The following is a 14,933-nucleotide window of genomic DNA, read 5'->3' on the forward strand; positions in this document are numbered from 1 at the left end:
GTATGAAATGAAAAATCCCTGATCAATGGACAGAATACATACAGGCAGCAAATGTTCATGTCTGGTGCAGCCAGAAATTCCTAGTTTCACTTGGGAGGGCATGATATTTGTATGCATTAAATAAATAGATAGATAATCTATCTTGCTATTGCAATTATTTTTGTAACTTCATCAGACAATGTCCAGTTAATGAGAAAATGAACAGTACTAAACTTAAATCAAATTTTAACAAGTATTTCACTAGTGCTTCAAATATCCTGATGTGGGGTACTAATTTCAAGGAGATAATCTGACCTTTCTAAAAATTGCTTCCCCCCTTTACTTTCTCCCCCTTCCCCAGCATGGAAAAAAATGTTCAATATATGGATAAGGACTTGTGTATCTCCTCTTTCTTCCTTGCTGTCTCTGTGTCTCTGTTCCTCTTATTTTTACCAATTTTTTCTACTCCACCTTCCCAACAGAATCTGAACATGATGCACTTTATCCTTAGGTGTGCATAAGCTCTGTGTCCAGACACAAACTGAATATTCAGATTGAACAAATGCCAATATACTAATGCCAGGTTTCAGACAGGATTCTTTACTACTTTTGGTTAGTTCCTTAGACAATTTAAAAGTAATCTAAGAAATATCTGAAGAGTTGTAAATGGTATGTTTAATAACACATAGCAAAGTATTTTGTTCCAGTATTACTATAGACGTTAAAATGTTCTGAAGTGGAACCTACGCCTGACTGCTTCAAAAGAAATGCATCCAGTATCTGTGTATCATAAGCCACCTTCTTCTGAATGCAGTACTTGTTGGACAGAAATTGGACCAGAAACTCATGCTATCCACTCTATAACTTGATGACAATTTCTACAGCTTATAATGCCTGTTCCGTATACTGATTTTTTTGCCTATTGGTTTCTGTGACAAAAAAAGGGTCAGAACTGTTGGTGGCTCTGGACAAACTTCTGAATTTTAACTTTTAACACATTTTGTCTTAAAAATACTAAAAAGTGCATTATCTTTGTAATGGTGATCACCATGTTCAAGATCAAGAGTAGAACTGATTTCTGTTGCGTTACCCTTTTTTTAAACTATGTTAATAATAAAATAAATCATAGAATCATAGAATAACCAGGTTGGAAGAGACCCACCAGATGATCGAGTCCAACCTTTCCCACCAATCTCTAAACCCTGCCCCTCAGTACCTCATCCACCTGTGCCTTAAACACCTCCAGGGAAGGTGACTCAACCACCTCCCTGGGCAGACCGTTACATTGCCTAATGACCCTTTCCGTGAAGAATTTTTTCCTTATATCAAGCCTAAACCTCCCCTGGCGGAGCTTGAGGCCATTCCCTCTTGTCCTGTCCCCTGTCACTTGGGAGAAGAGGCCAGCTCCCTCCTCTCCACAACCTCCCTTCAGGTAGTTGTGGAGAGCAATAACATCTCCCCTCAGCCTCCTCTTCTCCAGGTTAAACAACCTCAGCTCTCTCAGCCGCTCCTTGTAAGACTTGTTCTCCAGCCCCTTCACCAGCTTTGTTGCTCTTCTCTGGACTCTCTCCAGAGCCTCAACATCCTTCTTGTGGTGAGGGGACCAGAAGTGAACACAGGATTCAAGGAGCGGTCTCACCAGTGCCGAGTACAGAGGGAGAATAACCTCCCTGGACCTGCTGGCCACACCGTTTCTGATACAAGCCAAGATGCCATTGGCCTTCTTGGCCACCTGGGCACACTGCTGGCTCATGTTCAGTCGGCTGTCAGCCAACACCCCCAGGTCCCTCTCCTCCAGGTGCCTTTCCACCCAGGCTTCTCCCAGTCTGTAGCACTGCACAGGGTTGTTGTGTCCCAAGTGCAGGACCCGGCATTTGGCCTTGTTAAACCTCATGCCCTTGGTCTCTGCCCAGCAGTCCAAGCCTGTTTAGATCCCTTTGCAGAGCCTTCCTACCCTCCAGCAGATCCACCCTTCCACCCAGCTTAGTGTCATCTGCAAACTTGCTAAGGGAGCACTCAATGCCTTCATCCAGGTCATTGATAAAGACATTGAACAGGGCTGGACCGAGCACTGAGCCCTGGGGAGCCCCACTTGTCACTGTCCTCCAGCTGGAGTAAACTCCATTTACCACCACTCTCTGGGCCCGGCCATCCAACCAGTTTTCCACCCAGGAGAATGTGTGCTTGTCCAGGCCAGAGGCTGACAGTTTCTCAAGCATAATGTGGTGAGAAACTGTGTCAAAGGCTTTACTAAAGTCCAAGGAGACTACATCCACAGCCTTTCCCTCATCCAGCAGCCGAGTCACTTGGTCGTAGAAGGCTATCAGGTTAGTTTGGCAAGACCTGCCTTTTGTGAACCCGTGTTGACTGGTCCTGATCACCCGGTTCTCTTGCATGTGCTTCATGATAGCACCCAAGATCACCTGCTCCATGACTTTCCCTGGCACCGAGGTCAGACTGACAGGCCTGTAGTTCCCCGGATCCGCCTTGTGCCCCTTCTCATAGATGGGCATGACATCAGCTAGCCTCCAGTCCAGTGGTACCTCCCCAGTCTTCCAGGACCGCTGGAAGATGATGGAAAGGGTTTGGCAAGCACATCCGCCAGTTTCCTCAAAACTCTTGAGTGGACTCCATCCAGCCCCATAGACTTGTAGACGTCTAGCCAGGCAAGCAAGTCTCTAACCACTTCCTCTTGGATCGTGGGAATCTCGTTCTGCTCCTCCAACCCCTGGTGTTGTGCACAGAGGGAACAACTTTCCTTACTATTAAAGACTGAAGCAAAGTAGGCATTGAGTACTTCAGCCTTGTCTTCATCCTCTGTTACTGTTGTTCCCTATGCATCTAATAGGGACTGGAGATTCTCCCTAGTCCTCCTTTTACTGTCGATATATTTGTAGAAAGGTTTTTTATTGTCTTTCACAGACTTGGCCAATCTGATTTCTAGTTGGGCCTTAGTCCTCCTAATTTTTTCCCTGCACGTTCTTGCTTCCTCCCTATAGTCCACCCAGGACGCAACCTTCAACCCTCCCTCCACCATTATTCTTCCAATTTGGAAATCTTTCAGTCACTTCCCAACTAAAGATATTAAGTGGAAAATTAGAATCTTCGAAAATAAGCTGAAGGAAGAACTACTTATTTTACAGTAAATATGGCTGTTTGCAAAGTGTTGCTTATGAGCTGCCTTGAAATGCAATGACTTTCTCTTTCCTCTCAGTTTTAGAAGGTAGGGGATGCACCTTTAGCATGCTATGTCATGCAAGTTTTATATCAAGTGCTGATATTTAGACATTTATCTAATCTGTATTATCCTTCATCTGTATGAAACAGTAGTAGTTTACCCAAATATGGGATAATAAAAGACAAGTGTATTTAGCATACAAATTAATTGAACATTCAGAACCCATTGTGTGTATTGCTGAAAATTTAAGATTCTTCAGTCACTTGTACAATTGAACCACTACAAAGAGTATGAAGTACCTGTGAAATTGGAAGAGGTTTAGAGTAATTAAATTCTATTCTATAGCTTCCCCGTCCCCTGAGTTGATCAATATCAACAGGAGATTTTTAAATGCTTTATCTTACTTTTTGGCTAGCCTTTTTTTCTTCCCTTGAGAGAAGGGGGATGTTTAGTGATGATGAGAAGAAGCGAAGACCTGACAACATGTAATCTGTAATAGTTCTCTCTGAGTGAAATAAATAACAATTAGACACATTTATCATCACTTACTTGTGTTTTATATAGTTATTCTTAGGGGTATGTTTTCTTTCCTTTCTGAGGTCTACAAATGGTGTATAATAATGGAAGCCTACCTAAAGGCCTGTAAATGTAATCAGCTTTATTATGGCATTATCATCACTATAAGAACAGGGTGTATGTATTGTAAACAATTGCATATTAACATCTTGGTCTCATTAATCACAAACTTCTCTGATACATGTCTCAGTGGCAGCCTCTACTAATTAACTCAGACACTAATTGGGTCAGATGAAATAAAGTAGACAGCAGTCACTCAAGCAGACTAGAACAGCCTGTTCTCTAATTGCTTTTGACAGAGAAACAAAAAAGGAACTTGAAATAGTGTGCCAGCCACCACTGTATACTTAACATGGTTATTTGCAATGAATATTTTAATACAAACTGAAATATAACGTTGGCCCCCCATGTATGGTTAAGCCATCCTCCTGTGTCTGTGTTCTGCGTGTGTCTGATGAGTTTTGATGGCCTGTGACCATGTAAAACTTTTGTCTGACTTGCTTTCATAAAATCAAATCAGAAAATCTGGGAGAAAATGCATAAGAGTCAAAGTGCTCCTAAGCTTTGCAACTATGTATCACTAGGTGGCATTTGCTGAAAACAGTATAGCAGTTTCATTTTTATATAAGAAGCTTATGTGGAACACTAGGTATTAGTGTAGTATTTTAGTCTCTAATTACCTGTTTTAAATCCTGGTGCTTCTTTCAGCTTCATTTGTTACTAGTTCACAGACTATCATTTAGAAAGTTTGTGGGCTTCTATTTGCCCTTTTTGATGTGTACTGCTCTGACTGGCTCGTGAATAAACCTTAATATCCTAGGTCCCTTGGCCTTATTGCTTGTACTTGAACATAAATAGAAACTGAGATTGTAAAAATTTCCAGCTAAGGAAAGGCATGGTCAGTTTAACAGTAACTATTTATCTATTGTATCCACAACTAAACAAAAAATATTGCGTATTTTTCATGAAAGTTATAAATATGAAAATTGTGGGTAATTTTATCTGGTTACATAGCCTTGACTTTTTTATTTTTAATAATTATTCCCTGTTATAGAAATACTCCCATGTAGTACCTCTGTCAGAGCTTACTCTGAGGTTGCCTGTTAGTCAACTAAATGCCAGCCTCCAAAGCTTAATAACCACAAACAAGTGAAACCCAAGAACCACAAGAAACCTACAGTCTCCACATCCTGGCAAGAAAAGTTTGCTGTTGGCCACAGCTCCTTTATTACAGTTTTCTGCCTCATAGTGCATATAACAACTGGTGAAAGCCATAAAGGCTAGAGCCATTTAAAGTTTTTTTCAAAAATGCATTTCGTATTTTGTGAGGATTTTTTTTGTGTGTGTGACATTGCTGAAATACAAGATCTGCCAGTGCTGCTGTTCTCTAGTATGTGACTTTTCCCATAGCGGTGACAGGAACATTCATAATGCTGGGGTTTGCTTTGGGCTGTCTTGGTAACAGCAGCTGAGGTGAGAGCACTTTCTTTCAACCTGAATTAGTTTCAGGAATTCTTAGTTCATTGGTACAGAGGAATAACAATGCTTATTATGAGTTATCACTAAATGTGCTGTATACACAAATCAATTTTATTAGACTTCAACTGGTGACTATTTTCCCAGGGCTGACTCTACGTTAGCATTTGCAGAAGGATGACAGCTGCCATACTACCTGGCTGAATTTAGCAATCTATCCTAACGCTGCAGTCCTTTCTCCACAAGGAGCAGCATATGAAAATATGTATGTGCTGATACCAATTCTCTCTTCTGCTAACAGTTCCTATTTTCTCTGGGAAGGAACAAAAACAACTTAAAAGTAAGAATATCTGAGATCAGAGTTAATACAGCCAGACATATTTTATCTGTTTATCATGTCTGGTCACTCCTTCAAACAGGTTAAAACTATGTCTTTAAAATGTCAGTTAGGTTCTACCCTGTTGTCCAAGTCAGATGAACAACTAGAACTGGGCTGAGCAGCAATTGAATTCCTTCCTTATTCTGATCAGAGTCTGATTTCTGGTAAGGACCTTACAAGTCCTTAGTTATCTTTGGGAAATTAAAGAGTATATCCCATCAGCTGTGCTGAAAATTGTGGAGTTACAATAGGTTATATATATATAATAGCAGTAGCAGTAGTAAATTATACCACAAAAGGCACACCTGTTGATTTTAGGATCATTTTTAGGAGTGATCTCCCTTTTGGAAAATCTTCCTGGATCCAAAATAATTGCTGGTTATAAAAGGGTGAAAGAAAAATAACAGACAAAACCAACAAAGCCTGTGTTTGTAAAGCCATCAATAACTAGTAAACTAGGGTATTTTTGGTAGAGTGTGGTTCAAAAATGGTTCAAGTCCTAAGCCAAGGGTGGGTCACTAATGTTTTAGGTGGGTGCCCTGCCAGTCAGTCAGTGTTACAGAATCACTAGGTTGGAAAAGACCTCCAAGATCATTGAGTCCAACCATTCCTATCAACCACTAAACCATGCCCCTGAGCACCTCGTCCACCCATCTTTTAAAGACCTCCAGAGGTGGTGACTCAACCACCTCCCTGGGCCTTACACCTGTTGGGTCTTACAGTCATTCTCTCTTCTGTCCCCTGAGCAGCAAATGGAATCCCTCTCTCTGAATTCCTGTGTTTGAAGGAGGTGTTGGGAGGGAGCAGAGTTGAGATTAAGTCTTTTCTGTATATTAATATCCCTGCTCCTTTCCTTAATTTGCCTTGAATCATTCTAATGTCCTCAGACAATGTTAATGTTGATATACTATTTTGGGGAGGATTCAGGTGGTTTGGGGTGGGGGATGTTTTTTGGTTTGGTTTATTTATATGTCAATGAGGGTTTTCTGGATGCTGAAGTCTCCTATTTCTACTGAGCTTTTGAATAGGTTCATCACTTTTGAGAAGACTGGGATGGTCTGATTATGGTAATTTGACTCAGATTCCATGCTGAAGTCTCAAGGGGTAGCACAGGGAACAGGGAGTTTTAACATTATTCAGATAAATTCAACACACCGCTCTTTAGTATATTTATAGCAGATGGGCAAAGAATTGCATGTTACATATTGCCTTACATGAGCAATAGACTTAAAATCATTGGCTGTCTGTCAAAACAGTCTATTGTATTTCCTGTCAGCTTGTGAATGTCTTGGATGACCTCAATGGCTAAAAATCAAAGCTGGGCCACTGAAATATCATTCAGTCATTGTATTGCATTGATTTCTTCCCCCCTCTTCAGATAAGCAAGAAAAAGGAAGAGAACATTTCTCAGCAGTTGTGGTTACTGGCAGAGTATTGTAACAATGTGCTGAGAATCTCTAGGAATAGCGAGTCAAATGAGCCAGAGTATCAATAATGTGACTATCTGTGGCCTCTTTTGTTCCTAGTGCACCTGCCATTGCTGGTACTCACTCCCACTCACTAAAGCAAATCCTGGACTATTCTACATCTGCATTGTTTGACGGCTAGAAAATCAAATAGCAATTTTGATGATTTTATTCTCCAAAGTGCAGTGTTCCGATTAACCTGCAGTTGCCATGAATGCAGGAATTGACACCTGCCTTATCACCATTGTTTCAAAGTTTCCAGCTAGGATAAGAGAATTATTTTTTCTTTTTCTTTTTTCTTCCTGATAGGTCCTGGTAGACTAAACATAGCTATTCAGTTGTTGTTCAACTCAGCTCAAGGCAACACTGAGTAACAGAATAAGACAAGTCTCCTTCTTTCCTGTTTGCGTTCCAACCTGTGAATGGAACTGCTTGCTGAAGACTGCATAAAAACTTCTGTCATAAAACCAAGCCTCCTCTCACTGCCCATCTCTGCAATGATTCAAATATTCTACACATATTATGTAGTCTTTATCGGCACCTTAAAGACAATGGATTGTTTGTTTCAAATTAAAGCTTTTAATCTGAGGATGTTGTTCATTTCTTGTGTCACTGAATTTTCAGTAAGCTTCTGTTGAATGTCTTCTAATTTTCAGAAATGGGTTGTACTTATTCTTGAGGAGAGTTTCCTAAGGCACTTCTATTGGAAATCAGCACCCACATTGATGGAAGGCAGAATGCAGATGGTAGGAAAGATGCAGTCTTGATGTTGCAGTCTATAGGAGGGAAAGCTATAGAGTCTTCATCCTTGGAGATGTTCAAAACTAGACTTGATGTGATCCTAGGCAACTGGCTCTAGGTGACTTTGAGCAGAAAGGTTAGACCAAATGACCTCAACCAGGCCATGAGTCTGTGAAAGTGTTATTTGCACAGGTGTGTTGAGTAAGAGCCAGTGAAGATCATCTAGAAAAATAGGCAATAATTTACCAAAGAGTGAAATCTTCTTTCCTCGCAGTCCATGTTTTCTGTGAGAGAGTGGCTTATATCATACAAATAGACTAATGTATTGACATTGATACTGTGTGTTTCTGAATCTCGGTTCATTTAAAATCTGGTTGGTCTTCATCAGCTCACATTGTTTAAGAGGTTTGGGGGTTTATGACTTCTTAAAACTGCTGTATGCTTTCAGAATAGTATTTAGAGTGTACTGGACATTTTTAAGTAATTTTTTTACTGTTGTCATTTTTTATTTAAAGTATTTTGTGGTGTTTAGTAGGGGTAAAAAAAAGAAGTGTATTTTACTAAGGAATGATGACACAGTGCTGCCTCTTTTGTGGAATATGAATGGGAATTTCGTTTGAGAAGTACGTTTCAAAGATGAAATACTTAATTAAGTATCTAGGAATGTTGTCTGGTAACCACTTGTCATTAATAATAGTGCTTCTGTTGTGTTGAATCCTGATTACATGTTCCTAAGCATTCTTCAGTATACCACTTGTCTATTAGCCTTGCCACCTGATTGAATCTTAGAACTGTCCTTTGTCAGATGATTGGCTCCATTAATATTGTACCTGGCCATAATTTCCTTTGAGCTCTAGCCTGGGATAATACTTTTAAAGTCAAATGTGCAGTAAGCCAATTCAAGAAGATTGCTCTCACAGTTGCAAGGCTGGGTGCTTATCCTACAAGAAATATATCAGAAATCTATGCATGTGTTCTAGTTAAAATAAGGTCTGTGCAGGGGTATTAGAGGCTTGGTCTAGCGCATGGAAATAAGATAAATCTTCCAGTCAATATTTTTTTTTTTTGAAGGCTTTCTATAGACCTCAATGTGTTCATTTTCTGAGTTGATAGCCTTCAGAAAGGAGGTTAAGGCAGTTCCACTAAATGTCCAGTATTTTGAAAAAAAATGTAATTTTGCTATGGGATGTGATTGCATTATTATTGCAATAAAGGAATTCAGGATCTGTGCAGTCTTTCATGTTTAGATTTAGCCAGAAGAGGTAGTATGCTCTCCTGCAATTCTTCCAGCTAGAAATAAAAGAAGCAAACATACTATATTACCTTTGAATGGCCAAAAGTATTACCTGCCTAGGCATTTGATTATTCTTATTGACTAGCAGTAAAAACACCTGCAAGCACTTTCATTGGCTTGTTTCTGAAGGATCTGTTATAAACCCAATGCTATGAAAATAGCATCTGAGTGTTCTTGGCACATTTCTACAGCACCCAGAGAGATGTCATTCATCTTCCACATCCAGCATTCAATCTGTAAATCTGGGTTAGGAGAACATTTTTTTTGAAAAAAAATCATCCTTACTGTGGGGAAATCATGCCATGCATAAACAAAAGATTGATGCTTCTTTTAGGTTAGGAGGCTGTTACTAACAAATTGCTGTGGTATAAACTTGTCAGAGCAAGCATCGAGAGATAAAAGTGCTTGAAATGAACTCTGTGTAAACATAACAGCAGTGGTATAGATTTGTGTTTGCAAAGGTAGCAGAGCATTGCCTAAACTTCGTTTAAGCTTCAAACATTGGAATTGTGGATTTAAATCTTCTTTTCCTTAGGAGAGCCTGGATTTTATTAGCTGAATTAATATGAATTAATTGGTGACTAGCAGTTAAATCTCTGGCATATATCTTTGTGGACAACCCTCTTACTGCCATCCTGTATCTCCTCTGAGAGTAGTCTAGGGTGGAAAACTGCAAATTTGAACCATTTAAGAGAGTTACTTTTGCCTCTTACCTTTTCCCTGCTAAATATCGCATACTGTTCTACCCCATTTTAAGGTTGTGTTTTGCGTTTTTATCAGAGATGATTAAACAGAAATCGTTACTTATATTTTATGTGAAGTTGCTACAGAATTTTGCAATATAACATCAAATGAGTATCTTCCTCCAACAAAATTCATCTTCCTTCTCCCATCTTCTGTGTATTGCACATGGCTGGAATAAGTAAAAACTCCTATAATAAACAGCTTACTAACTGTCAACAAAAAGGCAAGTAATGCTTGTTGGGTAAAAGAATATTTTTAACAGCTTTAGCATCATTTATTATCAAAAGCATGCATCTCCTCCACATGCTGTTGGTTTTGATTAAGCTCTATCCAAATTTTACTTCCAGCCAAAGGATGAAGCAAGCAGCATTACTTGGGATAGACAGCAGTAGAATACCAGAAAGTTTATTGTAGCAAATATATATTAGTAGCGATTATGTTTGACTTCTATGGCATATTTCCAGTAGTACCACTGCATTGCCAAACTCTTCACTGATGGTACTCTGAAAGCATTTAGAATATGTTCCTTTCAGGTGTGTAGAAGTTTTTTATTAATGAAATAGTAACTTTACAAATGCTAGCATTATTTTTTTTTCATTAGTATATTGTTGAGAATGGGAAGCATTCTTGTGAAAAGGCCCTTTTAAAGTGATGTTGAGGTGAGGCTTTAAGAACAAAAGATATACTTTTATCAAAAAAATTTACTTTGTCTTCTCTCCTTGGAGGGGTGGAGGAATGGAAAGCAAAGCATGTTATTAACACTGTACATTTCTCATGTAGCTCATCCATACCTGCCTTTCAAATTCAACTGAATCCATTAGCTTTACTAATTGCTGAACATTTCAGGAGGGAATTTAATATCTCTTTTTATTTAAGAAGTTGAAGGAATTTTACTGCAAACCCAAAGGCAGCATTGTGTGAGCTTTACTTCAGCATCAGCATTCTGTAGCCTTTTCCATGTGTTCCTTTTAATCCTAGTTTGGTTTCTAATACGAGGAGATATGCCCTTCTGTATTATTTCAGTGATCATGCCTAATAGATCATTTTGAGCAATGGCTTATTTGGTTCTGAGTCGAAGGCATCTTTGTCATTCCACCTGCATAAAATACATCAGAATTGTAGTTTTGTGTGTCCAGTTCCATTCTGCATCAAGACTGCACTTATAACTTAGATACAATAATCAAGGCCTATGATAATCATCTCCCTCTACAATGCTTTTCATATTAAAGAGTTGAGAAGTCATTTCCTGTATGGCTGAACAAATGTGGGGTTTTTTTCCTTCCCTCACTGGTGGAAAAATGTATAACAAATTGTGACAGGTAAGTAGCTGCAAGACAGAAAAGGCATAAGGCATGGTAGGGGCTGCCAACAGAGAACCATCATTGAGGTCCAGAAGGCTTCATTTCCTCAAGGAATTTGAGGATGCGCATATAAACTTGTTATTTCAAGCACTTTTCTAAAAGTGCTATGGAAGACATTCCTGCTACCAAAAAGCAAGGGGTTAGATGTTTATTTATACTTATACAAAATTAAAAATTTGAATGGGATATTTCAGATCCTACTGCAATATGATTCCTTCCAGAAGGAAACAAGCTACAGGATGGGTGAAATGAGCTAGAGGTGTGGACCGTGACTATGAAGGGAACCTGTACTCTTTCAAATATATATTGATTTAATTATCAAGGATCCAAATAGGTGCCCTCAATGTGTTCAGATTATTGGTACTAGCTTTACTACAAGCCAAGACTTCCATTTTAATCAATAATATTGTACTGTTTGGTTGAATAATTCTGATGAGGTGCTTTCTTTTCTCTGGCAGATGAACGAGAAGATGTTCAAAAGAAAACATTCACAAAATGGATAAATGCACAGTTTGCTAAGGTATTTAATTTTTTTATTTATAATCAAAATATGTTTTGCAATTTTTTTTTAAATGTCCAAGTGTTATTCCCTTGATTTCAGTAGGGAATGAAATCTAAGAAACCTTCCCTTTCTCAAAATGTCCTCTGCCTCAAATTACTTAGTCATTTTTCAAACTAGTAATGCAGATGTATTACCATTTGTTGGACTCCTAATGTACAGAGGAGCTTCCTCTATTTAGCTTATCTTTTCTTGTTTGTAATTGCAATCACAAAGTTAACAAAACCAGATAAATCACAGAGAAGAAAGGTTGAAGACAAGAGGTGTGATCCAGTCAACAAATTATGGAAGTCAATTATGATATGTTTTGAAACATTTATCTTTGAGAATAGTAAAGATCTACTGGAAAAAAAGAGCAAATAACTAACTTGCATAAAGGACATCCTCCACACCCTGTGGCAGTATATAAAAATTTTATCTTTACTACACAGGAAAAATTGAGCTCATGCTATTAATTTGATTAAACATTCTTTAAATTCCTGGAGGATAATTATTGTACTGTATTTGCCAGTGATAAACTAATCCAGTCCCATAATCTGTCATTTTATCTGCTATAGAATAATTTGCAAGAGACAGCAGTGAAATAGTAGCTGTGATATGTCTTCTGTTTAGTCTGACTTTTAATTGTGTCCCATCTGATTCTCCTTTTTAAAAAGGAGGAGTATGATAATCTGAATGCAACTGTCTTAATGTTGAAAACGATGTTCAGCAGTGGTTCAGTCCAGCAGGGAGTCCCACAGGACTTTTCCATGGTCTGGAGCATATAGTGATTCAAGTGATTTAGACAACAGAGATTTATGTTCAGCATCTTTACAGAAGAGCTATACAGCAGTTTGAAGGACTGGATCAGGATGAAATAGAGTCTTGAACAAATGATCTCAAACTGATTGATGAATTACAAGACAACTGTGAATTATTATATTTAGGACAGCAGTATAATGTATGCATACAGAAAGGGGGATAACTGGGCTGGCAGTAATAAAGAAAAACTCTGGGAAGTGTAGTGAATCACAAACAAAATGAGTCAGCAGCATGGTACTGTTGGGGGGAAAAAAAGGCAAATTTATTATGCTTGTGATAATGGAAGTACTTGACAAGAGGTGAAAGATGTAATTATTTTATTTTACTTGGATATAGTGGGAATTTCACTTGTGTAATTTAGTGTCTTCTTGTTCCATATATGAAGAAGTAGCCCCAGCAGCAGTTGTATGATACAAGCTAATTTGAAATGTATTGCCTGTTAGGCCTGGTTATGGTCAAAGATCTAGTTACAGAAAACTAAGACTAACTGTTGCTTCTATATCTAAAGAAAATGTCATGTTCCTGGTGTTGCATTCTCAGAAATTGTTGTTTTATGGAATAACAAAGCTTGCAGTTACTGAGGAAAGTCTATAAAAGAACAACAAGAACTATGAAGGGTTTAGAAAATACTACCTATCATCAGATATTTTTAATGGTAGGTTTGACCCGGTGATTTGAATGATCTAAATGTCTGTTCTCCAATTCTAGTTCACTTGGGTGCATTTTAATGGTATTTTGTCTACCTTTTACTTCGGTTCTATAAGTACCTTTTCAGTTGTATGTAAATATGCATTCATAAACATATTGGAGAAGTTTTAATCTCCCTCTACTTCATTTGGACTCTGAGGGAAACCTCCTAAACACTATGGATCAAGTTTTTCTTTGCTTCATGCATCACCTGTGTTTTGGAAAGGGTCTTTTTATTTCAACAATCCAGCAACCCCTCTTGATCTTTAAATCTTGGAAAAATTACTCATCTTACAAAATTGTTATGTACAGTACCAGAACAGTTGGTCTGAAATTGGAAATCATGTATGGCTAGTAAGCTTAGTAATACCTGCTAGCTGCCTGTGTGGTACAGATGTGGAAAGCATGGTTTAGTGCAGTCACGTACCATGCAAGATTTCTCTCGAGGGTGTTCAGGACAGAAATACAGGAGGCCCTGGCTGTATTCTGCTGTAATATGAGTGGTCATAGTTAATAGCTGTGTACTCTCCTAGAACTATCTTTCTTCCTCTTCTAAAGACCAAGATGTTTTGGAAGAGGTGATCTTCAAAACATGAAAATGGATCTTCATGTGAAATCTACAGTTTATCGCCCTCCTTCTCTTGACTTGTTTTCAGTGGTTCAAATCCATCTCTGTTTCTAGCTGTGGAATTGATTTCAGTTAATGTTCTGCTCCTGGTTAGTGATTTCTCATCATTGTTAGCTTTGTAAAAGTGTTAAGTAAATTACTTTCATTGTAGAACTGGTTTGTGTTCGCTCCTGTAGTGCTCAGGAGGTGCTGTCTTGAGCAGATTAGCCTACAGGGTCAGAGTCAAAATAGAGGAATATATTACATCACTCATTTATCTTATTTGTGAGTAGTAGAATCCAGATCAGTCATTAATTATAAAATATTTAGAGTTTAATGAGATTATTTTATACAATTCCCACACATCCACAACCCTCTATAACTAAAAAAACCCTCTACTTATGCCATTGAAGTAAAGGCTTAGTTCAAAATATTCTATATCTTCATTTCTGTTGGGTCTACAGGGCATTGCCCTCTGAAGAGCTGTATTCCTTCTCTAGGTATTCAGTATGTAGGGTACTTGTGTCTCAGTACGCTTATTCTCAGACTAAGCCTTCAAAACATATTTACAAGTTGCTTTCACATGACTACTGATGTAAATACAAATAATGCTTTTACTGTCAAAAGCTGTACATTACTGAAAATTTTTTTTTTATTTCTGTCATAAGCATAAGTTAAGAACCCATGTATAAGTTTTATTTGTAGGAAAAAAAATATTGTTTGAGTTACAGGCCTGGGGGGAAGTTGAAGTCCTTCTTCCTGTTATGCATGCAGAGACATTTTAGTTGGATCATGTGCAGATATTTTGAACTTAGATGCCTTGAGCTCAGCAATGAAAACTGCTATCTCTAGTACCCAACGTGAAATCTGTACCAAAGTCTCAGCCATACCATCTTGGCAGTTTTCCATCTGTAATGTACAGACCCTAGAAACCTCTAGAGTACTACCAAGAAGTCTGTGAAAAGGTATCTAGGGAAAGCTAACAAAACTATTGGCATGATTACAGTTGTTAGCAGTGAGGCCATATCAGTCTTCAAACTTTTTTTGGCAGATTGAATGGGGTGCTCTAAATGTAAGAACTGGGG

At 38.4% G+C, this 14,933-nt stretch overlaps 1 protein-coding gene across 4 annotated transcripts in view; it reads left to right on the top strand.

Moving 5' to 3' along the window:
* Positions 1-14,933, top strand: part of DMD (dystrophin) — a 1,224,073-nt gene that overhangs the window by 274,275 nt on the left and 934,865 nt on the right. For all 4 annotated transcript variants that reach the window (XM_069873469.1, XM_069873460.1, XM_069873489.1 and 1 more), the window contains exon 2: positions 11,653-11,714. Coding sequence is in view for 3 of the 4 variants with exons in the window: in XM_069873460.1 (XP_069729561.1) it covers positions 11,653-11,714 (62 nt within the window). In the remaining variant the exon portion in view is untranslated. The remainder of the gene's footprint in view (positions 1-11,652; positions 11,715-14,933) is intronic.

Source organism: Phaenicophaeus curvirostris, chromosome 1, assembly GCF_032191515.1.
Source record: "Phaenicophaeus curvirostris isolate KB17595 chromosome 1, BPBGC_Pcur_1.0, whole genome shotgun sequence".
NCBI lineage: Eukaryota > Metazoa > Chordata > Aves > Cuculiformes > Cuculidae > Phaenicophaeus > Phaenicophaeus curvirostris.